The 26082-nt window shown below is 42.6% G+C and overlaps 7 protein-coding genes across 9 annotated transcripts; 2 read left to right on the top strand and 5 right to left on the bottom strand.

Annotated features, from left to right (window-relative positions):
• Positions 1–656: 656 nt before the first annotated feature.
• Positions 657–3064, bottom strand: LOC129596437 (uncharacterized). Its single transcript, XM_055493714.1, has 3 exons — positions 2284–3064; positions 1226–1987; positions 657–1151 (listed from the first exon to the last, which is right to left on the bottom strand). Exons 1-3 carry the CDS (start codon positions 2914–2916, stop codon positions 1095–1097), a joined length of 1452 nt encoding a protein of 483 aa, XP_055349689.1. The 5' UTR covers positions 2917–3064; the 3' UTR covers positions 657–1094.
• Positions 3065–7472: 4408 nt separating this feature from the next.
• LOC129596444 (uncharacterized) lies at positions 7473–8676 on the bottom strand. The gene is made up of 2 exons (XM_055493722.1): positions 8277–8676; positions 7473–8201 (listed from the first exon to the last, which is right to left on the bottom strand). The coding sequence occupies exons 1-2, from the start codon at positions 8626–8628 to the stop codon at positions 7543–7545; spliced, it is 1011 nt and encodes a 336-aa protein (XP_055349697.1). The 5' UTR covers positions 8629–8676; the 3' UTR covers positions 7473–7542.
• An 869-nt stretch (positions 8677–9545) lies between these two features.
• LOC129596367 (uncharacterized) lies at positions 9546–12109 on the bottom strand. Of its 3 annotated transcripts, none has more exons than XM_055493623.1 (4): positions 11696–12109; positions 11342–11601; positions 10239–11030; positions 9546–10067 (listed from the first exon to the last, which is right to left on the bottom strand). In XM_055493623.1, exons 2-4 carry the CDS (start codon positions 11471–11473, stop codon positions 9900–9902), a joined length of 1092 nt encoding a protein of 363 aa, XP_055349598.1. In that variant the 5' UTR covers positions 11474–11601; positions 11696–12109; the 3' UTR covers positions 9546–9899. The 3 variants fall into 3 exon arrangements, with proteins under 3 accessions (XP_055349598.1, XP_055349597.1, XP_055349596.1); XM_055493622.1 differs by having other exon boundaries at positions 10239–11010; positions 11342–11848; positions 11928–12109; XM_055493621.1 differs by having other exon boundaries at positions 10239–11010; positions 11342–12109.
• A 292-nt stretch (positions 12110–12401) lies between these two features.
• On the bottom strand, positions 12402–13609 carry LOC129596370 (synaptosomal-associated protein 23-like). The gene is made up of 2 exons (XM_055493625.1): positions 13160–13609; positions 12402–12951 (listed from the first exon to the last, which is right to left on the bottom strand). Exons 1-2 carry the CDS (start codon positions 13560–13562, stop codon positions 12641–12643), a joined length of 714 nt encoding a protein of 237 aa, XP_055349600.1. The 5' UTR covers positions 13563–13609; the 3' UTR covers positions 12402–12640.
• Positions 13610–14347: 738 nt separating this feature from the next.
• LOC129596366 (pentatricopeptide repeat-containing protein 2, mitochondrial-like) lies at positions 14348–18031 on the bottom strand. Its single transcript, XM_055493620.1, has 8 exons — positions 17793–18031; positions 17610–17708; positions 17365–17500; positions 17163–17280; positions 16419–16598; positions 16181–16294; positions 15570–15758; positions 14348–15249 (listed from the first exon to the last, which is right to left on the bottom strand). Exons 1-8 carry the CDS (start codon positions 17896–17898, stop codon positions 14590–14592), a joined length of 1602 nt encoding a protein of 533 aa, XP_055349595.1. The 5' UTR covers positions 17899–18031; the 3' UTR covers positions 14348–14589.
• Positions 18032–18329: 298 nt separating this feature from the next.
• LOC129596369 (dolichol-phosphate mannosyltransferase subunit 1-like) lies at positions 18330–20607 on the top strand. Its single transcript, XM_055493624.1, has 2 exons — positions 18330–18877; positions 20050–20607. The coding sequence occupies exons 1-2, from the start codon at positions 18487–18489 to the stop codon at positions 20397–20399; spliced, it is 741 nt and encodes a 246-aa protein (XP_055349599.1). The 5' UTR covers positions 18330–18486; the 3' UTR covers positions 20400–20607.
• A 1259-nt stretch (positions 20608–21866) lies between these two features.
• On the top strand, positions 21867–25823 carry LOC129596443 (uncharacterized). Its single transcript, XM_055493721.1, has 4 exons — positions 21867–21942; positions 22797–23408; positions 23620–25312; positions 25504–25823. The coding sequence occupies exons 1-3, from the start codon at positions 21889–21891 to the stop codon at positions 23899–23901; spliced, it is 948 nt and encodes a 315-aa protein (XP_055349696.1). The 5' UTR covers positions 21867–21888; the 3' UTR covers positions 23902–25312; positions 25504–25823.
• The last annotated feature ends 259 nt before the right edge of the window (positions 25824–26082 follow it).

Below are 26082 nucleotides of genomic sequence, written 5' to 3'. Positions count from 1 at the left end.
TTACATTGAAAATCGTATTGCTATTTCCGGGAATATGCATGGCAGCCGGCAACTGATATCGCAAAGACAGCTATTTAGTTCACAGTAATAAATATCCGGGTCTGTGGCGGCATGGACAATACAGTGTGTTTTCAGGTGAATCACACCTTAAACGACATTTGTTGTTGAAGTACACAGACAATTGTGAGGAACATAAACGTCAAATAGTGGACGATTAGAATTGACAGGCGGAATTTTCTTCGAACATATCACAGCTGTTTTACAGTAATTTCATCAACTGGAACAAACCTAATGCAGCGTAATTAGAACGCAGCGATAAAAATTGGCTGGTTCAGCAGTCAATGAAAAAATTAAGCACTGCACGAAATTCATCCAGTTTACTCGCCTTGCTTTGCTATTTTGTGTAACATGTATGAAAAATCGTTTCTCATCTTCTGTATGGATGCAGTTCTTTAGCGAACGAAACTGAACAACCTATCCGCAACAAAAGTTAATATAAATAATAATTATAGCATGCAAACCCGCTTTGTTGGCAGCGTAACGTTTTAACCCGGCGCGATTCCCGTAATCTACTTGTAATATTAGTGTGATGTACTCGTACAACCATAATTAATATTTGTTGTTGTACACTTTACATAGTATCTGTACAGAGTACATACGTTTATGATTTTTCTCCATTGTGCAACCATAGCGCTCGCAACTGCTCACACTCAAGCAAACCGTAGCGTGCATTTGTAGTTAACGATAATAACAGAGCGACATTATATAAGTGTAATAAGATTAATAACAGAAAAAAATTATAAATGGCTGTTTTTTGGTTGTTGAGGTCAAGCTTGCTGTTTTCAAACTCAACCCAAACGTCCATGTGCGGCACTCCCAAAAGGCTTCGATGCAGCATCAGCTTCGCCAAGAGAACAAGGATGTTCAGGAAGTTCCGGAACAAGCGTCCAGGAAGTGCTTGCAGCTTTCCACAAATCTGACCTTTTGTCCCTGGTAGCGTAGGATTCAGTAACATGCACGGCTACTCGCATCACAGTTGACACATCTAAAGTATGCAGATCTTTTGACATCCCACTGGTTGCGATATCGGCAGACTAGCAGTCATCACCAAGCGTGTTCCTCTTCTCAGAAAGTAAGCAGTCTCGCAGAATCTGTAATAAATTTCCAATTACAGAAGGATGCCCAGTTAACAATCAATATCCAGAACGGAAAGAGATAGTTTTACCGTTTGGATATCGGTATCATAGATATAAGTTTCCTGACCGCTATCGGCTACATCGGTGACCCACTTTGACAGTTTCGGCAAAGGCAACGGAAGGTCCTTCTCCAGTAGAAAGTATAAGTTTTCAGATAAACTAGGCGACGGAATCCGAATGGAACCGGTAGCCATAGGCAAGGTGGCATACTTTGATCTCTTAGATGTCGGAGAAAGGAGGCATGAATACGCACAACTGACCCACATCAGCTTTTTGACTGTCGGTCGTGTGCCGTTCAACCTCGGCACAACGTGGTTGAGACTCTCAGTGTCGTCTGCGGGATCGTCAAATATCCACCGGCATTCGTAGAAGATTATTTTACATGGTTTACAGTCTGACGCAACCGTGAGAACAGCGTCTATCCACAGTAAATATGCTTCCAACATCTCTGTATGATATGCGGCGTTGGCAATTATTACGTACTCGGTTTGCGAATTCAGTGCGTTCAAGATACACAGAGCAGCATGGAAGTCCGAACGATCGGTTAGCGAGACATGGACGGCCTTATAAGTGCTGTCTGACTGCAACAGGGCGTCCCACACGGAACAGACGCGGCGGTAGTATGCTCGGTTATAAGTGGTCAGTTGCCGGAAAATCACCATCATCACCTCCCAGTGATGGTATAAACGCTCAAACCGTATGTCGTCCGGATCAGCCACGGAACTGACTGGTTGGGTACGCAGTTCCCTGGTCCTGTTGCTCTTCTTTACAATAGATTCGATCACGACTGCCTGTCGAGACGAAAAATACTGTACTTTACAAATTAGGCCACTGGCTTATGATTTTCAGTAAGTACATACATAGTACATACTATGATCCTGCCTTCATATATACAGGTTTTACTTAATAGTCTTCTATCCGGCTGACTATATCGGCGCTATTCGTTCTAACCGGTATTTTGTGCTTTTTATCAGTTTTTACGTCTGGATATGCTTCTCATAAAGCACGGAGGCCTCCGTACTCCGGTGAATACCATAAGGCTAGATGTACATGCGGCTGTAACTAAGATTACATTTGCTGCTTTTACCAAATAGTCAGACTGTATCGAAGAGTTGATGCCGGGTTGTAGGTATACCAACTCATTCTGCCGGAAGCAGACAGGACACACTTTACACAGAAAATTCAATTCCAGCGCTTCCCTCCACTTCCTCCACGTTCGCGGGTCCAACGGCTGTGGCACATTGTCCGGCAATTGGTATGTACCGGTGATAAAGTCCCGCTTACCAACTCTTCGATTTAGTAACTCGTATTCCGTCGACCGAACCCGGATGTGCCGGAGTGAAACAATTTTCTTGGATACACTGCCGCCGGCGCTCACGGCGACCAAGGCAAATTCCGCCCAAGGGATGTGATGATCCAGGAAATTGGCTGGGTACCATGTCCAAGGCTGATCGGCTGACACTTGTACTAGTACTTCAACGTTATCTGTCCCGGTGATGGCTTTGCCGCGACCCTTCACAAAGAAGCCTTCACACCGGAATGCTTTCTCAAATTCCACCAGCTCTGATCGCCTGCCGGGACAAAAGAAGTCCACAACAAGCCCGCACTCGACAACGTTAATGACTGCACCGTGCTGCAGTAGTCCGTTTGTGCCGTATACATCCACCGTGCGCCATCTTTCTGGACCACGCAATCCGTTGCATACATTATATACGTACATGTTTCTTTAAGTAAACTGATAATTCTATCTCAATTTTCAATAGTGCAGACAATTAAGTTTAGCATATAATGGAGTGGTACTGTATATTGTACTAAGGTCAAGAACATAGAACTGTTAACACTTTAAGCGCATTGACACTTGTTCACGATAGCTTGCACCATAACTTCCCATTTATTTAAGATGCAATTGCATTGCTTAATACAATTCGCTTATGATTGGTTAAAACAAATGCAATAAAACAATCAAGTAAGCACGACAAGCGCACTACATCAAGCCATCAAGGCAAAGGGACCAGGACGCCGGTACTGCTATGTTGCAGGTGCAGTAGCATGTTGCCTAGCAATCGCGGCACTGAAGCAGCCAAATTAGTCCGCCATGTACAAACGGTGTCAACCGGAGCTCCGTAACGATAAACGAGAAAGAGTCCCATTTAAATCCGTTTATAAGAAATATGTGTCCAGTTTCTCAGTGGATGTAAAATGGTCAGTTGACCTATACGTCAATGGGTCCAACTTGTTGGTAGTACTTACGTAATTTGGGCTGCAATCGAGTGCACTGTCAGTACGATTACTGCACCGCTTGCTAGATATTATTGCATGTACCGTAGTATAATGACAGTTAAGGGCAGTTACTTACCGCACTATTTAGATTTCGATTGTCTCGTGCGCCATTTCTGTTGTTTTTAGACTGCGCTGGTATTTTTATTTGTCGTTACTGTTTTGCTGCTTTGCTGTGACGACTATGGTCATATGTACAAAGAAGTACAGTATATCTGTGGTGTCACGAAGCCCATGAACATTCCTGTGTCGAGTTACAATAAAATTAAACCTAAAAGGTTAAACGTAAAAAACGAACGATAAAACGAAAACTTCCCGCACTGCTGCTCCATTCTGTTTTGCGCATATTGAAAGCTGGTGGTGATACGGGATACCGATGAGCGGCATGCATTATGCCGGTGAATACTTGTAATCCGGTCTCGCTGATCGACTACTCCTAGTGTCATTGGTCCTTTACTTTTCATAAATTATTTAAACGAACTGCTGAAAATCGAATTTGATTGCCCAGATGTGCAGTTAGAAAGTTTTGTTGATGATACGATCTGCTACGCGATAGCAGACACGAAGTCGGAAGCAGCAGACAAAATAACTGCAGTGCTCCCAATAATATGCGAGTGGCTTACCGTTCGTTTGTCAACGAAAAGAAGTCAAAACTGCTAATGGTCACTTCTGCGTACAGTCGTGATAAGAGTATCGTGTCAGTTGATTTGAACGGGCATAAGCCTGAACCGAAAAGTCAGTCAAACACTTGGGAGTGATAACTGATGAGCATTTGAAATGGACTGACCAAATTAAAAAGGTCCAAAAAAGTGCTTACCATGGAATCGCTCTCGTAAACAGTGTTAAGAGCGGACTGCCGCTGCCCCAACGCCCCGCCCCGACTTTATCACGCATTCGTCCAGTCTCACCTGGACCGTTGCTCCACTGTGTGGAGCGGTGCGCCTGTGTCCACGCTGGAGCCGCTGGCTGCTGCGCAAAGAAAAGCTATTCGAGCTATCGCTAACTACTGTATGCCGAAGTATCTGCCACCAGCCTGATGAAACAATACGGGATTACGCCACTGTCTGAACGATGGAAACGCCAGGAAGCAACATGGCTTTACAAAATTCTGCACCCGGAGAAGTTCCAAGTGCCCCGCTACCTCACCGAAATGATCGTCATAAAGCAACAATCCAAACCGTACAGTCTTCGAAGCGGAAACAGGACCTTCATCGAAGCGGACGCGGCCACAAGGACGGGGAAGTCTACGTTGGCGTGGAGACTGAACAACATCAGAAACCGGCTAACCGAAGCCGGAAACGACATTCTTAGTAGCAGTTCGCTTGCTGTTTTTCGTAATGCACTGAAGCATGTTACCATTGCCTGACTGCCTTCCTTTTCTTAGTAATTCTCTTGTATTAATGGCTTTTGCTTTAAATTCATAATGTTGTCTGTCATTTAGCCAGGTTTAAATTCCCACGCTAGATTCGATCCTAGCTTTCAATGGGTTACCTGCCTGCCGTACGTACAATAAACAATAAACATTGATGGACTGTGCGAGTACATAAACTGCGACAACAAAATGCTCTGACTGCAGCGCCATCGACGTGTGAACTGTGGAGCATATACTGTAAAATCGAATTACTCCTACACGCCACACGAGGAAAACCGAATGTGGGCTCGGAACTTTACTTCATTTGGGCATTTATGCCGAACATGGCCGGAAACGACCCCGAAGCCATGCGGCAGGTATTTATAAACCAACACCATAACAACTAAAGTAAAATATTCTGTTATTGTCCGAATAATTTCTAGGACGTGTACTATACCGGTACTGTGTATTAGCCGGCATAATTTCGTATTCCAGTAACAGTCGGCACAGTTATGTCTGCTACCTACCGGTATTCGTAACGGTTATAATTGCAAATTTGTACTATTTACCCTTCTAAAATGGATTCGACCCTGCTTAAAACTGGAGGCCGATTTAGGTCCTACGAAGCAGCTGTAAAAGCTGTCCAAGACTGGGGAAAGCTAACTAATCAAGTCTTCGTAAACCCAGGAGGAAACGCACGGACATCGAAAACACATCCGCACCATGCAACTTTCCCATACAGCTCCGCTCGACTAATTTGCAAGAAGGGAGGCGAATATCGTCCTCACTGGAAGGACGAGCAGATAACCCACAAGTCCATCACAAGTCACAACGACGCTGAAGAGCGGTTGCAAAGCATACGTTCATCTCAATCTTCTCAACGGCATGATGGAAATTGTACATCTGCCTATTTCCATCGTGCCTATGAGAACTAGCGGCATTGCAACATTATGGGGAGACCATGCGTAGCGGAGTAATCCCCGTTGTATTCCATCCTGACCAGGTCGAACGCCCGAATAGCCCTCCATTTACTGTGAGGCCAGCAGGGCAAACAAATTACAGCCCTGACCGAGAATTTCGGGAATGGTTTCCCGAAATCATTGTCACGGGAGTGTTAAAGCAACCGCCAAGAGCTCAGGGAAAAAATGCCCGTACTAAGACGGTGATGACCTCTCAGAGTGTTCGCGTTTCCGCAAAAGATGCCGAAGCGTTGGAGAAAGCCGTAAAACTGCCGGCTAAGCGAAGAGACATCGCTATTTAAGTTCGAGTTGTGATCAGAGAATTATTATCCGTAATGCTGCTGCATCATATCTAATCTCGTCGATTGCTTCGTCTATCAGTATAAAAAAAACAAATTCTATCGCGCGTAGCTAATTAGCCTCAGTGAGAGCGCCAATTTAGCAATGGCCGATATTTCGCCATGTAAAAAAAATAAAAATGAGGGCGATTTACAAAACGGTACAGCGATGTACGCACATTTCGTTGTTATCAGTATCCAGATGTTTTAATTTTGTTTTCCGTTCCATTGAAATAATACTAGTATTAAGTATTAAATGACAATCCGACAGTCGGTAGTTATTACGAGTACTATAATATGTACAAGCCCATCCAACAATTCTTCGACCGCTGTAAGCGGGAATTTAAAGAAACGTGGGCTTGAACCATTTAATGTGCTTCGACACGTCACGCCACATGGGTCTGCGTATTCAGCGTAAATAAGCAACAAATCTGCATGTGTTGCAGTTACTGTATCTGTGATATACAATGTAATATGTTTAGCATTATTTATTGCCATCATAGTTTATATTAATTTTATGCTTTTGTAACAGTATTATCTTTGCTTTGCAATACAATATCGCGGTGGTACTTAATATCCATATTACTTTCAAATTACTGATTGCAACATGCCCGGGCTAAAGATGATTGATTCCACGTTGGTCTAATAATGGTCTATTAATTGTGATCTAATATATTATTATTGGTTGAATATTTATAAATATATCTGCCACTACACTACGATGCGTATTTGCATTACTGTGCGCGATTTATATGCGCTGCGCTTACAGCGGTCAAAGAATTGTTGGATGGGCTTGTACCTATTTCTCCACACACATACCATACTGTACAGTACACTATACGGAAAGCCTCCAAAAAATGTACTTATGACGGAACATAGCAGTACAGTACGTAATGTGACGGCTTTACTCGTACTTTCTATTATTCTTTCACTTTGTCGACGTTTCTCTTTTGTTTTCGGATTTACTTTTGGTTGTTTCTACACGGATGCGCCGTGTCTATATAAGTCCGAGAGTTGCAGTACTTTGAGGATCAGTTCTAGCATTCTGAGTTTTGGCAGCTTCGGAGTTTCTAATTAAAATATCGTCGGAGATGCAGTTCTCGCTTCGCGTAGATTCTTAGACTCAGCTATGCCACATTGAGATTATTAGCTCATTCACTGTCGTTGAGTAGGTCGGTAGGATAGATTATTTACGATAATTATTCCTATCGTACGGATCTCTCCATCACTTATAATATGTACAATCAAACGCACAATCAAAAGCAAAGTAAGCTATAATTAAAATTGACAATCACTATATACTGGTAGAAGTACTCTGTTTTCTGGATTTGATAATAGTATCAAAGGGATATAAGTGCTACGGTAGTATCGCGGATTACAGAGTGCGTATTGTACATCACACTGATCGCAGAAAGTCAAAGCTATCCAGCCTGCAAAGGCAAAATCCATTTTTCTAACTCATCTGCAGGGTAGCTGAAAAATGGATGTTCCAGCAGTGCAGCAGCCGTCGGTCGATGATTAGGATCCCGCGCCAGACATTGTTCGATGAGATCCTGCACGAAAGCCGGGATATTGCTGGGGACCGTGGGCGAGCCTCCACTACCGACAAAGTACACAATCGCCAGTTCTCCCGTTATTGCCGTGACCTTATGATCGTTTTGCTTAAGAAACCTTGGAAGGCTTCGGGTTATCATTTGAATTATCACGCATCCCAGACTCCAGATATCACTTCGACGCCCCAGCTTCTTCGCTTCCCCAACCGGCTCGATCTCCACTTCAGAACCCGTTATGATCTCCGGTGCCATGAACGCAAAGGAACTGGATTTATTAGAAACGTCACCACTGTACATGGAAGTCGCTGTATTTGGTAAAAGCTGTTTGAGATTCACGAGACCACCGATTTTTAGGCTGCACGTGTTGACATCCGGTGACGATAAGAAAATGTGGTCACCTTTGAGATCCTTATGGGCAAACCGCTGGGCGTGCAGATAAGCGAGTCCACTGATCAGCTGCTTCGTCCATTTTTGTAGCAAAGGAGCGGTTAGCGAGGACGTCTTCAAAAGGTCGTGTAGTGTACCGCCTACAAAATAAACCCATTTAGGGAAACATTCATTGACCTTTCCGTGAACACAAAGTGAAAAACTATGAAACGTACCAGAGCAGAATTCCATTACGATCTGATACTGTGGAACACGATTAAACTGGCTATCCAGCAAACTGAACCGCGGAATTGCTGCCGATTTAATTATGCTGATTTCGTGATGAAGATGGCAGACAACATTTTCGTGATGAAATGATAAAACCCTTTTCGTTGCCTGTGCAAGCAGCTCCACGTCGCACTGACGTTTGCTTTGTTCGTGATCCAGGTAAGGTACCTTCACGACTACCATTTTTCCGCAGTCACTAAGCTTCCCCAAAAAGATCTTTGCCTGAGCGCTTTCGCTCAGCATGGCGCTGATTTCCGTAGAACACGGGTTTTGATTAGACGAGCAAACTGATTCGGCCATAATTTCGTGTTGTGTGGCATTAAGTTACGGTATTACACATTACGAAGCGTCGCGTAGTTTCTTCAAAAAATATCCAGCAGTGTACAGATGACGAGATTTCATTCCTCCTTATATGTCTCACATGGTACCCTGACAGCGGCAGAAGTGTTTGAGGAGCGGAAATCTCTGCCATATACTACGTCATCTTTGCGTGTATGATGTCGTTAAAATATGCAGAAGCAGCAAAGGTTTCCGGCCATGATGCCGTATTATGATATCGGTTGCCTCATACTTAACAGTATAAACATCCTGTTCTGTGTTACGATCGGTTCAACGCCCGCAGATACACGATACACAATGTAACAGTCATACAGTCATACAAGGTAAGTAATGACTGTATGACACCATCGCGCAACCGCCTTCCTAGGCTCATGTAATCAAGTTAAAGAAAATGCTAATATTACGTATATGCTGGAATTACGTAAGAAAGATCATGCATCCTATAGGCGGTAACTGGTCAGATTGCCATCCTGAGCGTCAGTGATCATCGCGATTCAAAATGATCTCATGTTACGCCACTATGATTTCAAAGGCACACCAATGGGAACCAAGCCAACATTTTTACTTTGGATACGCTAGGCGCCACGCAAGCTTTTATTCGCAATCGCCGCAGAAATAAATAAATATCGACCATGCACCAATAACTTTCTAAAAAATTTGATAACAACTATGCAATGTTGACCAATCCTTGCGCCTAAACAATAATGGTGCGCTATTAACAGCATTGTAACATTATCAACGACGAGATACATAATACTAGCAGTTCTGCACAAGATAAAGTTACATGCAGGTGTGGGACGCTACGGTTATGGTATTACTATAAGTCTATAACCAGTGCAAAATTCCTTTAATTGCATCGTACTTCTACTGGCCGAGAACTACTCGTATTTAATGCGGTTACTGTATACTAGTACCCGAACACCACTCCGGACTACAGAGACAGCAAAAACACAGTTTTGCAGGAAATTTTGGACCTTTTATTGCCTGCATGACAGGTTTTGCGACATTTTAAAAGAAAAATTAAGATTGTTATCATACAGTGAGCAACAAGTACTTATAGTTATAACTTCCAAACAAAAGGAACAACAACTCCCATAAAATAAGTGAAACCACAGCGCGAGATTCCCCGTTGACATGGTTAGCGGCCCAGGTCACATTAATAACAACCAAACAAACATAATAAAAGAGCCAGAAAGTGTTTTGATTGCTACTTGATAACGATATTACAATCTTCACACTGCGACGTTGGCCTGGCACGACATCATTTTGAGACCCAAGACATACACGGCCAATTTCGGCAGTTTCGTCACATCCAAACCTTTCAAATTTCCAGCGGTTGACTTTACAAATTTACCCAGCTTCTTCATGCGGCAGTCCAGCGATCCGTAATAATTCAGAATCTGTAATGGAAAAAAACCCGCTGACTACAACGAAAAAGCCGGGATCGTACTGCGAAAGCCTATAATCTGAGGAAACTGAAAAAACTTTCATGACTTCAGAATTACGACACAATAACCACAAAATGGTAAAGTAGATTAAATTGACAATTATCGTATGAATCACCACCGCACCGGCAGAATTCCACTTTTTTCCACAGCTTCCGGTCCACCAATAGCAACCTCAGATATCCACGTGGAAAGTTCGTCCAACGGGACAAGAACAGGCAGGTCTTTCTCAAATAAACTGTACAGCGTCGCCTCCATACTATCCACAGTTTGTGACGACAACGACATTGATCCTTTGCCCATTGGGGTGTGCACATTCGGAAGTGTTAACGGCGCTCGATATGTGCAACTACTCCACACCAGAACGGTGCCACGTAAGCGTTTCGCAACATCAAACAGCTGCTGAGCGAAGCTACGGAGATAGTCAAAAATGAAAACCCGAACATCGTCAGCATCCCAGTCGTCCAAGAAGCATTTGTGGATGATTATCTGCAGCTTCTTGGCGTTTGTATCCATGGACACCTTAGCAATCCATGACACGCACTCAATTAGCAGATTGTTGAAAGTTCGGTTATGCTCGCAATTCTTGATAATAATCCACTTCGTAGCCGGGTCCAGGGACTTCAGAATGCTGACTAAGAAGATGTACTGAGTCTCCGGCCAAATTGAGCTGGTGGCAAACGACACTCGAATGTCGCCCATGGTACCCCCCGACGTCAGAATGGCATCCCACTGACCGCAGACCCGACGGCACTTGGTGCGGTCTACGGTACTCAGCATTCGGAATATATCGATGATTATGTTCAGACTCAATGCGGAGAACTGCATATCCACAGATCCATCAGAAATAACGGCCGGAGCGGCGGATACAGTTTTCAAGTGTTTTGCCAACGTCTCCCTACGATCAAGCACAGTTTCCTATAAGTAAACATTTCTATTAAATACAACTTATGTGAAATAGTGTGAGACTTTCTCCCGCAAGTTTTGACTTGGAAAACCGCACTATTGAAACATGTGAACGTACCGATATAAATTATGGCAAGTACTGTAAGTGTAGTGCGAACATAAAACATTTAGTTGCATAATTATTGTGAAATATTTACGTACAGTACTCCATCAGAAGCAAAAATAAACTGCTCTGTCTATGACTAGGAGCACTTCAACACTGTTTTGTACAGCACAAACCATACATTCTGTACAAGTACTTCGCCTAGGGTTACTGCACCAACCTGAAGCTCTTCCAGATAAGAGGACTCGATGGGAGACGTGTCGCGGCGTTGCACATAAATCGGCGTTGCACATTGCCAAGGACACAAACAGGATAAGCCTTCGATCCATCCGTTTCCATTTCTCGCTTCCATTCCTCCCACACGTCGTGTTCCACTGGGCCTTCACGGTATCCTTTAGGTAAACGACACGACCGCGAGCTGATGTGGCCTTGCACGATGACGCGTTCCTGCAAGTCTTTTGTGGACGGTCGAAGACGAACCTGCCAAATGGGAACAAGCTCTTTCCATTCCGTGCCATTCACTTCTACTTGCACGAAAACAAACATGTTCCAGATAACACATTTCTCCAGAAACCTAGCTGGGTGCCAAGTCCACGGGTGCTTCGGAGAAGCCTTCACAAGGACCTCAATCGGATCTTGGAATGTGACTTTGGAACTATCGCAACACGACTTATAGAAGCAGCCTTTGCAGCGGAACGCTTGGCCAAATTCGATCAGTTGCGAGCGCCTTCCGGGATACAGAAAGTCAACAATTAAACCCGCTTCCACAACGTTGATTATGACTCCGTGCCACAAGAGACCCTTACCGTCCCGCACATCCACAGCCCTCCAGCGCTGTGGTGTGATGGGATGTTCATAGTAATAGAATCGCATTTTGGTGTCACAAAATTATTAATTAATAACACTCTTAAAATGTAGCTTGAAAGCTTAAAACTGCTGTATGGGCAACATTAACAGATCACTCAAATGGTAAGGCATCAGTAAAAATTTTGGCAGATTAGACTATGTGAAGTGACTGTGAGCTGTGCTTGTGAATTGTGATAAGATCATAAGTTCGAGTATCTGTAGAAGCACTTCAAGTACCCTAACCAGCAGAGTCGAAGTCGGCGCATATTCAATAAAATAATAACCAGCAGAGTCGAAGTCGGCGCATATTCAATAAAATAATTATTAGACTAATACCACCTCGGGGGATTAAATGTGTAGTATTTTGATTTATTAAATCAAATTAAATCTTCCGACAAGTATAACTATTTCCGACAAGCAGCGTGTGGATACTTTGCAGCAAGTCTTTTACGTAATGAATAAATGAACTATACTTCAAGTACAGAAAATACCGTCTCGGGAACACTTGTTGCATGTACACTGTAGTTAAAACCGGCCTCCTCATATCTTATGAGTATATGACGAAACTTGAAACATGTACTCGTAACAATTTGTAAACAATAAAATAGCGCCAAATACAGTATCAATCAGACAGCAAAATATCCGAAATGCAAGCTTTCGCGGTTTGCGTTTCTCAAACCGCCTTCAATGTTGCCAACGCCTTTTTTCTCGCCAGCGTTGCCCGGAGGATATTCTTGTCCATGGCATCCGTCGTCGCATCGATCACCCGGCGCTCTCCATTCAGCCGATTGCCGATGTCCTCCGACATATCTTCCAGCTTGTCCAGATAACCGTCCATTTTATCCAGACATCCCTCCATCTCTTTCTCCACCGTGTCATTTGCGATGAGCATGAACGGTTCCAGTTTGGGGAACTCCTTGGCACCCGGTTGCTGATTGGTCGGTGTCACTTGATCATTGTTCGCTCTACCCGCCACCATATCATCTACAGCAACATCAGTTTAATTACTGTATTATTCGCAAACGGAGATAAACATCCATTTCTGTTTGTGAACTGTGAATAGATAAAGTAAGTGACCTTTAATGGAAAACCATTTAAAAAGTGGAAAACCATTTAAAAAGAATAAAGACCATTAGCGTAATTGTTTAAATAAGTGATCTTTTACAATTGGTGACCTTTAGTATCCCTGTACCGAGTGTTTCTTCCAGCGCCTGCCGTGCTATCGGCGCGGTCTTTTTCGCCCACGGGTTGGTACACAGTCCAAAGCAGCATTTCTGCATATCGTCCAGATGCACCGCTGTCTCCATCAGATCGCGCTCCATCTTGGAATGGAAGTCATCAATGTGTTGGAACTTGGTGCTAGCTTCGGCCAGCTTCTCCAGCGTGATCTTCCCACACACCTCCATTTCGTGGCACATGACCAAGGAGCGCTGCAGTGCCGTCCAGGATTTCTTCTGTACGACGACAACCTCGGGATCCGCCGTGAAGGTGACGCGTGTCGGCACCACCACATGTTCGGAGCTATCGGAGGCATCGTCGGGATCGTGTGTGGATCCGGTACTCGGGTTGTCGTTGGTATGGTACCGATTCTGCATGACATCTGGCGACCTTAATGATTTTGACCTTTCAAAACATCGGTACGATTTTCAGTCATTGTGCTTAAACCTGCAGCAGTTTTCAATGTTGCTTAGTCACAAAAATTCACAGTACATTTGTACATTGAAGTATTCATATATTAATACATACAAAGTATAAAAGAATTAAATAAATAAGTGCAGAGCATCGTAAAAATTCACATACGCAATGCCACAAAATTATGGATTATTGATAAATTTTGAAGTTTTACATTGCAGTTATAAGCAGTTTATTGGCACGCGTTATTGCGTTACACAGCCAGCTTTTGCACTGTTGATTTCTGCACTGTATCAAATGTGCCAACAGTATTCTGCGCTACCTTTTTTAATTTTACGTTATCTACTTCGTGTCGAGCAACCCTTTTTGTAGTTTTAAACTTTTACGTAACTTGTAATCTTGTACCTATTTCAAGAAGTGCTGTAGTTTTGCGGCCTACATATCTTTGTTTTTTAGGTGTTGTGCCATTTTGTTTCTTTTTGGAAGTTAATAATCACTTAATATTCAACAAAAATGTTCGCACTGCAATTCTCTTTAAAAAATAATTATTATCCATCGGAACGAGATGATCGAAAAATTCTTACACTTGCGGTAATACATACTAAATTAAAACCAATGACGGTTACGAGTACATGATTTGCTCGTATTCGATTTTTTTACATGATTACAAATTTTTTTTTGAACGTATGAACGTGTTGTTGTGAGCGATGTTTGTCTGTTCAATACTGCGAAAAAAATGCCCTTTGATTTTTCTGCTTTCATTTTATTTATTCAAACACGGGATATTACCGCACTTCCAGCCACATTAAATACAAGTGACAAAGTATCAAAAAAGGAGACCACAGCGCCACAGTCCGTGGTAAATAAAAACAACCGTAACTGCCGTAGTACAAAAACACACTTGCCAATATTACAAGCCAACGCAACCACATACCCACAACGCCAGCACGTGCAACAACAACCTAACAAGCCTTCCACACTGACCGCTCCTCAATCGTCAAAATCCGCCAGTCCCTGGCGCTGCGCTCCACCCGCCCCGCCACTGGGCTGTCGGAACTGTCCACGCGGTCGGTACCCGGCCTCCCGATTGGGATTATACCCATCGTCTGCCGCGCGGCCCCCACGCATCCCCCGTCCCTCATCCATGGCGCTGTCGGAGCCCCCGCGCGCCCGCTGCGATACTCCATACCGCGTACCCTGTTCGGACAGTCCCACCCGGTCCCGGTTGCCCTGGTACGACCCGTACCGGCCGCTGCTACCGGACTCGTAGCCCCCCGAGCGAGTGCCGTCCAGCCCGCCCATCCGTCCACCGCCGGAATCAAACCGTCCACCGCCGGACTCATACCGTGATCCGCCCTGTTGTTGGAAACCGCTCGGGGAGCGGTAGTCATCGCGGTAGCCGCGCTGGCGGAAGGGGGCCGGGGCGCCTTCCGGTTGGAAGCGCGAGGTATTGGTCAGCCGGCGGTCGTTGAAGTCCTGCCCCTGGAAATCCGGCCGCTTACTGTAGTCTTCGATGGGCCGCTCCAGAAACTCGTGGAGGGTCTTGGCGTCAATCTGGTCGCCGTGCTCCAGGGCTTTGAAGGTCTTCTCGAATTCCTGGCGCAACTCCTTGTCCTCTTTGGTTTCCAGGGCTTTCTTCACTTCCGCGATCTATAATTTGAGCAGAATTAGATAACCACATTTTCAGACTTCATAAAACGCTCAGGCCAGCGGGATCTTTAAATAACTCTTCTTTACTGTATCGTAAAAATTATTTTTTTGATTTGTTTTAAAATTTTGCTGTTTTTAATTCATTTTTATTTACTATTCACATATTTGTTTTTCTATTTTTATTTTATAAAATTTTCCTTTTCTACATATTTGTTTCCGCTGTAATGATAGTTTACAATTTTTCCCTTACATCACATACAGGCTATTCTTTAAAAAGATGGTGTACTTAAGCATTTCTGCAATGTAAAAGCACAACGTACCACATCTTGGAAAAAGCCATGCCCAATCCGTTTAGGCCCCACATCCTGTTCGATCATCGAGCGCAGGATAGGGAGAACATCCTCCAAACGATCCAATTTGACGAGGCAGAGGATTCGCAAATTGCGGATGGTCACGTAGGATTGATTGGGAGGAATACTCAGCAGCTCCAATGCACCAGTCGCATCATTCTACAAAAAAATTGTGAGTCTGGACGATAATTTTTCGTGTGAGTACAAAAACGGGAACACAATTACGTACTTGTACGAAAAAAAAGGCCGACCTATTGAGTAGAGTACGAGTACTAAAATGACTATTTTTCCGACAGTAAAACTTACAACGAATATCGCGAGCGAATCGCATAATCTCGCATAATACACAGACTTAAATACTTACTGCACAGTCACGAAAGCAATCCGATAAAAAAAACTGCAGTATTTCTGCTTTGTAATTGACGTTTCTTAAACATACACATATTATACGAAATATCGGAGTTAATATTTAGATAGCAATCCTCATTTTTAGAACTCGATAACGAGATACGCTCAGGGAAACATTATTATCAATACAGCAAAATTCTAAACCGTCAACCCTGTTCGATGAATCGACTTACGTTCTTCAGAGCTAAAGCAGCCGCAAAGGACACCGCTTTGCGCATAACCGGTGCCTGCTTGTCAATGCAGCTTTTCACCAACTCCATGGCCGTTTTATACGCTTCGGGTGTGCCCTGCAAAATATTACAACCTTTTAACGGATGGATGTATCAGCCACATAATTTAGGCAATTTATATTGACAGGAATGTCATTCCACGGTTCCCAAAAAAAGAAAGAATGCAGCTCCGTATTCGTACCAGTTTATAACACGCCGCACAGGCTAGGACCAGATTCTCTTTGGGCATTTTCTCAGCAAAGAACGGGCGCTGCGTCATGGCTTTGTACAGTTTCAGGACGTCGTCGTAGCGCTGGTGGTTGTACAGGAGATCCATCGCCACCATGTAGGAAGTCAGCTGGTCATACACCTGCCCCAGATCCTGAAGAGAAGCGCTACCATTTTAACACATCCGAGAAAAATAACTACCTTATTCATCCAACTGTCGGACACTCAAACACAGAAGCGAACACAGTTTGGAAGAAAACTTCGCAATTCAATTTTATTTTTATTTTAATTCTGGTCCTTCAATGTTTAAAACGTTACGTAAAAATGTTCTGCTCTGACTATAAACAGATACCTCGTACCTACTGGCTACTGATTAATGCCACTGCCACTTTAAAAAAAATTTCATCTGAACTCACTGAAATTACCAGCTTATTACTTACTTCTAATTAATTTTACTGTATGCAGAGAACTTCTCAACCTATTTTTCAAAGAATAATACAATTTTGTTTTAACTTCAGTTATTTTGATTATCTAATTTTTTTTCTTAATTGTAACTACCGATGTATTTTTTTCAAAAACGAATTATTAGGCACACACAAATCACATAACTAATGATTACTTAATGAAATAGTGAAATTACCCAATTTCAGATTAAGTAGTTATTTACTTTTCCAGTAAATAAATTCGCATATTACTCTTGCAGATCAAATAGACTTACGGGATCTTGAATGGAGGCTAACGCTTCATCCGGCTTATCGAGGAAATGATGCAGACGCATGAGGACCGGTCCGAAAACGAAGGAACCGAAGCGCATCTGCTCATTCTGCTTGGCATACCTTCACAACAAAAATCCTTTCAAAACACCATCCTACGGTCAAATTGCACCGCAATGTGCACTCATTCGTGGCAAGCATCCATACTTTTTCAGCATTTTATTGACCATCTGCAAATCCTTATCGTCCTCGGCCAGATAGCACATATTTTTAAGATCTTCCGTGAAGATGAGAGATTTCGAGTCGGCGCTCAGATACTGATCCATCCGCTGCTTGAAACGATCTACACCCACCCGGATTCCGTTAGAAAATTACTTAGTCATGATTTTTTCTATTCGTATCAAATTTTAACGGAACCGTTACGGGATACGAGGGGAAAATGTCCGACGAACCTTTCATCGTGCCCAGTTGGGTCGCCGTTTTCTCCCGGGCATATTCATAGTTGCTGAGTCCCATGGCCTCTTTGGTGTATAGGAGATTGCAAGCCGACACTGTAGGCAATACATTTCTCAATCACATGCCCACCGAAACACGGCAGAACAATATCATTAGGTGCGGTTAGATGAGAAACTAACCGGTGAAATTCCGCGGCGCAGTCGTTAAGATGCTGTTTTTGGGAAACATCCCGCAATTGGCCACCGCTCTCCATGTCGGGCCGATGAAGCGCGGGCTCATCGTCATCCTGAAAGTTCGCTGCAAAAATCGGAATCGAGAAACTACGCGGTAAACCTTCCGGAGTTGCTGATATTCCAGATTCTGCAGAAAACTAAAATTTAAAAAGCTCACAAAACTGATTAAAAATGATTAATGAATAACAAAATACGCAAACAGCACGGCGAAAATGGATTGCATCAGAGAAAGTTGCGTAGCGTAGCGAGCGCAGCCTAATCCCAGCGAAAGCAGGCAAATGCCGTTTAAAAGTCGCTAGTGGCGGGTGGAGCTATTGATTCAAGGGGAGGCAGTAAGGTTGAGTCGCTAACGCTTACCGCCCAATTAACTGAATAACTAGCGCGCATTTGGGGGATTATGGCCCCTACTTTAGCCAGGCAACGTGCGTGGTCTCGAATTTCTTAGCAGAAATCAAAATATGTCACTTTGACTTGCCAGCAAAATCAAATCCGAAATAAAAATAAAATTTGCCGTATTTATAATTTATTCGCTGTTAATTTCCGTTTTTTCAGTTTCCTGTTTAGTTTTTGCTTAAAAGCAATACATATTTGATTGCTTGAAATTTTTTTCCAATAATTTTAATCGTTCTTGTTCACAGCAATGGTGAAATACAGTATTCTGTTGCCCACGTACAACGAGCGCGACAATCTGCCCCTGGTGGTGTGGTTGATCCACAAATATCTTCACGCGGAAGGCTTCGAGTTTGCCGCGGGGGATTTGGATGTCTCCTTCGAGATCCTCATCATCGATGACGGCAGCCCGGATGGGACGCTGGAGGTGGCCAAGGAGCTGCAGAAGCTGTACGGGAAGGAGCGCATCGTGCTGCTGCCCCGCGAGAAGAAGCTGGGTCTGGGCACAGCGTACATCCACGGACTGAAGCACGCCAAGGGGAATTACGTGATTATCATGGACGCTGATCTGTCCCACCATCCCAAATTTATCATGGAGTTTATTGAGAAGCAGAAGGAGCAGGATTATGATATTGTCACAGGTGATGCAGATTTGTCAATACTTTTAGTAATTTTATTTATGAATTTGTGTTATTTGGCTATATCTATATTTATAATTTTACAAGTTTATTTTATCATCCATGTTTATTTTTCGCGTTGTAAGAAATAAAACCTGTGATAAAAATAATATAATAAAAAAGTTTTCATCGTTAGCGTAATTTTATTATATGTACCCTTAATTATATTTTGTCATTTTTGTGTTTGTGCAAGCAGCAATTAGAAAACGGAAGATGTGTACGGTGTATCTAGTACAAAGTTGTTATTTTTTGCTGTATTTCGTCAGTTTAATTTTCGTGATTCCCTTGAAGGGAATCCCTTCCTCTTCACTGAAAGTTTGTTTCTAAGATAACTTTACCGTTTATTTCTGCCAAAAATATGGATTAAAATCATAAGTTGGCAAGTTTTAGGGTTAATCAAAGTGATAAAAATGTCGCGTGGACTTTTTATTTTTTTGCGCTTTCCGATGTTCCACGTGGCTGTATGTTGGCGTGTGTTGCCAGCTTATTTTTTCAGACTTTGTACTATTCACGCATTTACCAGTGTTAACGATTAGATGCTTTTTTTAAAATTTATTTCCTGCAGTTTAATAGCTCGCCTTTGCATATGACCGATAGATAAATTTACATTGCGTAGCATGAGAAAGCTGAATAAACAATATTTTCGATTATTTTGCTAGTATTTCTTCTTGCTTTTCTCTGGTGAGGAATGTGATAGCAATTTGATTAGTTTCCGCGCCTTCTAAATGTTCTGGAGTAAAAAAGGCAAAATTTTTTAGGTCCGTGAACACTCATTGTCGTTAACAGGTTTCATTACCGGACTGCGGGATTGGCCCAATGGGAATTTTTGCCATCGTACTACGACTTTTGTGTTGATAGAACCGTTGCTTTCTAGAACCCATGCGTTAGATTAATTCGTAAAGATTGTGAAGATTTGAAGGCTTTGATTTGTTTTATAAATCTGAAAATACAAGAAAACGGTACTACTTAAAATGTTTTTAAAAATATTGATTTGGGAAAAAACTATAAATATAAAACAGGGCTGACTGAAGCAGGATGTTTTTATCATGCTTGCGGCAGTTTGGATAAGCACCGAAAACGAAACTGGAAATCGTAAAATTCATGAAAATAATACCATCGCTTCTGTTGTAATACAGGATCCCGGTACATTGAGCGCGGCGGTGTATACGGCTGGGATCTTCGCCGGAAGGTGGTCAGCCGCGGCGCCAACTTCCTGGCGCAGCTGCTCCTGCGTCCGGGCGCCTCCGACCTGACCGGGAGTTTCCGGTTGTACAAGAAGGAAGTCCTGGAGCAACTGGTGCAGTCCTGCATCTCCAAGGGCTACGTCTTCCAGATGGAGATGCTGGTGCGGGCCAACCGCGCCGGGATGCGGGTGGCCGAAGTGCCCATCACCTTCGTGGACCGCCTGTACGGGCAGTCCAAACTGGGCGGGACGGAGATTGTGTCGTACGCAAAAGGCCTGCTGCAGCTGTTCTGCACCACGTAAAACGGCTGATTGGTGTTGCTGTCTGTTGCGCCAAGGAGATATGTCGTTTATGATGATTTTTTATCAATCTGGGGACATTTATTATAAATTATTAGCATTCCATAGTTGGAAATCTGAGAAATACCGTATCGCAGTGTTTTTGGTAGGGGATTAAAGTAATGTTTTATCGTTGTTCCATTGTCAGATTTCGATAAAGTTGGCAAAATTCGATGTTTGTGTGCCTGCTTGTTGTTTCGTGGAAAAAGTTTTGCGACCGCGATTTCATCTACAAAAAAATCAGAAAAAACTTTGCCGTCCGCATTTGTGTGCAGTGGAGACCCTACCTTCTTTCTTATCGCCAATGTTCTGCAAAAAAATATCGAAACCAATAAACCAAGCTTGCAGTTTTTTCTATGGCATTTTTTGAAGACAACTTTTTGGACGACAACACTACAGTCATTTGACTACGATTTTTGCGCTGCCATAGCATTAAACAAGTAAATTAATACATACAATGTCATTACAATCGTAGTACACTGCAGTACTTTTACTGATACACTGCGATCGTAGAGCGGTTACATACAAATTTACGTTGTAGAAAAACCGCGATACAATGTCCAACCGGAAGTGGTAACCAATACAGTACTGCTGACATACACATGCAGCCTTATACTGCAGATGGCTCGAACAGGATGGTCTTGTATTACAATAAACACTCGCCTACTTTCTGTTAACAATACAGCAATGACCCGTTGTCGATAAATTCCGGCAGCGGCTCCGTGATGACGATGACGTTCCAAGTCAACCACGTGGTCAAGGATCGGATCCGAGTCCCGACGCGACCGCAGAGGGACTCGGAGCACCGCCTTAGAGTGCAGTGCCTTTGTATATCGGGTAGGTACAGCAGTATGCAGCTGTATTCATTTTGTGGATCACGACATGTACAATCGACACTCAAACCTTATAACAAAAATGTGTAATTTAATATAAGCCTAAATTTACTGGGCAATAGCCACCCGAATAATAATAATTGCAAACGCTGACACACTACTTCATAGTTAAAATTTATAACAAAATAAATCAACCATGCAACTTGCAGGAACAGCTGCATGCCTATGTACATACTGTACCTGCGTACCCGTACTTACAGTACAACTACTTTCATCATAAAGCCTGGTAACCCACAACGAGTTAAGAGTAAGGGCAATGCTATGACCATGTTGAAGCTGCAAAATGCAAATCATAATAATGCTCTCTACTTAGTAAGTAAATGTAGTATTAAGTATGCTCTACAGCGAGGAAGACTCGTTAATATCTATATCCGAAAATTTGTATTTTAAGTATGCGGCTACTGACGATGTTTCCGATTTCATTGAAATGGTTGCTTTCGACTTTTTTTAAAGTGGATAGCAATCCACAATACTGGGTACTATTACTGGCCCGCATCATGAAATAGTAGTACATAGCAGATTGGACGTGCAACGTGCCATCGGTTGGGAACGTCGTAAAAATGGTGGCGAATTTGCAGCTTCGTTTGAAAGCCGTATTTCATTGTCCTGTCATCGTAAGTAAACTGTATTAAATATGCATATCTAGACGGGTGTTTCTAGATCGGTGTTTCCAACCAAAAACAGAAATACGAGTTTTAGGAATCTAAGAAGTAATCTAAGAAGTGTTAGGAATCGCTGCTTACAAATGCTGCGGTTTATGCCAGTGCTAAAAACTCTAATGAGTAATCATTATATTTACCATTAGTCTAAAAACTTACATGTGTGTGTTATATTTATAGTCAGTCTGTAGATATCTATACATTTATTCGATCGAATCGATTCTACAGGGTAGATTATATGTACATAGTACTCGTATATTATATATTACTGCATAAGAATTTATCAGATGGCAAGCAATTGTTTTTCGATTTTATTTGGTACAAAGTGCGACGCTTTTTGAGTTTCGCGTATTGTGTCCAATGATTTTGTCAGGGAACAGGTCCTGGCATAATGACATTCGCAAATAAATCGCAGTGTGCGCGAAGAAAAATGTAATTTTTACTACTAAGCGGCAAAATTTGATATAAAGGCATTTGTATATAAATTATAGATAAAGATATACACTTTATGTACACTTTATGTGTTCCTTTAATTTATGTGTTCCTTTATGTGTTAGATAATACACTTTATGTGTTCCTCCAACAATAGGCGTAAACAGAGGTACAGATAGTGCATTAGTATATTCAGAATCCCCAGTGAAAAACTATAAAGATTTTGAAATTTTGAGTGAGTTAATTGTTTTGATGTTATTAGCCGGCATTTCAACATAACCCATAACCGGGGAGGAATTCGAATTAAATAAGCTAGTACCGCGCCGGTAGTACGTACCATTCTATAAAGATCTTTTTCGTTTATTTGACGCTTCCAGGCTGTGTTCGAGCCATCTTTGGAAGGTGGATGGAACACCGTGGAAGTGCAAGACAACAACGGTGTTTTCCGGCGCGGAGCTGTGGTGGATATCCTGAATGACGGGAGTTTCGTGGTTGATTTCGGGTATCCAGGCCGACGAGCGGAAGTGGTGGAACATGGCAAGGTCTTCCGCGTAGACCGCGGACCGCCGTATCTTTATTCGGAAATAGATGTGCTGATCCGGGAATTTCCCAACCGTCCTCCGGCCTGGTATCCCGCCCTGGGAGCCTGCTTGCAGATGCATAACGGTTACCCGAACGACAAGCAAGCCGATGTGCGAGTGCAGTTCGATAACGTGCTGCTGAGCGAGACAATTTCTACGAAACAGCTGCGCATGCGGCCGTCTGAACTTAGCCTGAAACAGCGGACTTTTGAAAAACACCATTTCGTCAGGAGATCTCTGGACCTGCTTCCGGCACCTCGTTACGGTTTCTCACTGGAGTCTCCCGATTTCCGTCATCTTTTCCAAAAAATCCTTAATAACTGGGAAATTTACCCAGTTTCTTTGTCTCCAGAAAAAATTGTTTATGTCCAAAAACGTCTATCTCGACCGCTTTTACTGGAGGATTGGGCAAGTCTTCGTACGATCCCAAAAGATCGTGAATCCTTTTTGTATTAGTCTCTTGACTCTCTTCTTAACCTCGCATAATGCTACTCTCATGAGATCATTAATTTTACAATTTCCATTGAAGAATACTCCGTATCTGTAGTGTTAAAGAAATTTATTAGAAATTGTACATACGTAAACAAAAACATCTAATTTTTAACTTTTCTTTCGTTAGAGTTCCATCTGTGAAAAAACCCTGACCATGTCGTCAACTCTAAGGTGTCTTCCGGCTCATGCCAAGTGGGATTTACTTGCAACTACGGAGACCGATGATTCCCACTTTTCACTATTGCTTCCAGTGTTGTATTTACTATTGCCCCAAAACCTTACTTACTTTTTACTTTTCGTCTGGCTGTTGACTTTACTATTTACTTTACTATTTACTTTTCATAATCTTTCTTCCTTACTTTTACTTACTTTTTACTTTTTTTATCGTAACCTTACTTACTTTTACTAACTTAGTAATTACTAGTAAAATAGTATTTACTATAAGTGTTTTGCGATAAATCGCCATACGCAACAAAATTTTTCAATATTGCCATAAAGTATGCATTTCTTAAGCATATTACGTATCTAAAACAAAAATAACTGCTTGTACTTTGGGACAGTGTGCACACCGATTAATTTTAATTTGTGCTCAGAAATTTGTTTCAATGAAGCGATTTGGTTCTGTGTAAAATTACAGTACTTATTTTTTGACAAAAATTAGCAAAAGTCATTACACCGTATCCGGTGCCAAGGTAAGTACTGCAGCGAAGCAGCACTAGCTAATACGCCTGGCAGTCACGTAACTCGCCCACCTAAGCGGTTGAAAGCGTCTGCAGTGCAGCGAAATTTTAGCGATTCAGAAGAAAACTTGTACTGCCAAACTTTATTGCTATGGAAAAAAGCATGTCCAGCAGAATTCTGATGATGCCCGTCACTTTTATCTGTTGCGGACGCTTAGTAAAAGGCTGTTTTACTAATTAAGCTATTCCCGTTTCGCTCCTCTTAGTTTTACTTACTATTTACTTCTCAAGCCTCGACTGCTCTTACTTTTACTTTACTTTTACTTTTCCGTTTTGCTGCTTACTTACTTTTTACTTAATTAGTAAAAGGCAAAAACGGCTTACTAAGTAAAGTTTACTATTTACTTTTACTAAGTAAAGCAACACTGATTGCTTCCAGAATTGTTATCTAACACTTTTCGGCTCTTGAACTTTTTGGACCGCATACAGAAGCGCCGTGTCTGCCAACTATGGAACGCTATTTTCCTTGCCGAAAATGCACAAGACGTCAGGATAACTTTCGACCCTTTAAGCGGTGATTCCTGTGGCAGTGATTTGCAGTATATGTTTATCGTCTGTTTGCTGAAATGCGTGAAGACGTCCACCCAGTGTCTTATCATCCAGAAAGAACATCTCCGCTTAGAGAATCAGTCTTACTGCTGGCTTGACCGCAACTGTTTGGAATGGCTGATCCAGAGTCTGTGCCAACAGCCCATTGGGAGGGAACGGAGAATCGTTTTTTATAACTTTCTGTTGCTCCCGGACATCGTGAATTTTGACTGCACGGTTCGATTTTTGGCTGAAAAGTGTCGGCAGTTGGCGCCGGTCTGTAGCACGGTGATGTATAGGCATTGTAGACTCCGTTGTGACCTTACCCGTTACGACAATATTGACAATGAAGTATACGGGTCCAAATACGACGATCTTCCACTGACCACTGGGACGCTTAACCCACTTTCCAGCAACATTTCCGACGACCTGCTTGACGCCATTGACAACAATTTGCCGTTTGTTCTACCGGATCTGACGTCATTGTCCGAGTGGATCGACGCTGTTGTTGCTATGCCCGATGATGATCCGGGATGGTATGAAATTGTTCGAGTAAGGATCTTATCAAAGTGGCCAGCCAAATTTGATGTAGATTTTACAGATGCAGGCACATGGAAGTTAATTCAGTAAATGGATACGGTACATCCGTACATGCACGGATGAACAGGAACTACGCAATAATTTTCTAGACTGCACTTTCCGTTTTAGGGATTGCAAAAGATAGAACTTTGTTGTTTTTGTAGACTGTAAAGAATTACTGGATTCGGGATTCGCAGCCGGCTGAAAGGGAGGCAGATGGCCTGGACATACGCTATCGTCGCTTCGATTTGGACCTAAGTAAATTGCCAAGGCCCTTGTTATACGCATTGACCCGCATACTGATTTTGATCAATCGGGATAAAACGGAAAGACAAAACCAGCTAGTCCCGGCACTTAATCGTGCTGCTCTTCCTAAACGAAAACCATCACGCTTTGCGGGTTTTAAAAAGTTTATAGGATTATGTACTTCGTAAGATCGATTAAAACTTATTACCGTTAAGTTTAAGTTTTGAGGTGGATTGCCTGTCCGAACTAACTAACTTACTAGCACTAACCAATACTAGGATTGTTACTAACTTACTAGTTTTAGTAAAACTGGAAAGCTATGTAGTCTGTGGTATGTGGCTATGCAGTCTGGAAAGCTATGTATGTACATTGTAGTGGTTATCTTTTTCCAATTTTTTAAGCTAGATAGCTTTAAATAGTTTTGAATTGTTTGGTTGTTGTTGATTGTTTCAAAATCCACCTCACAGAAATAAAACGGTCGCGTTACTCGCAGAATG

The sequence above is a fragment of the Paramacrobiotus metropolitanus genome, unplaced genomic scaffold (genome assembly GCF_019649055.1).
Source record: "Paramacrobiotus metropolitanus isolate TYO unplaced genomic scaffold, Prichtersi_v1.0 Parri_scaffold0000089, whole genome shotgun sequence".
Taxonomy (NCBI): domain Eukaryota; kingdom Metazoa; phylum Tardigrada; class Eutardigrada; order Parachela; family Macrobiotidae; genus Paramacrobiotus; species Paramacrobiotus metropolitanus.
Note: the sequence above shows the minus strand (reverse complement) of the source record. Positions and strands in the feature narration are given on the sequence as shown.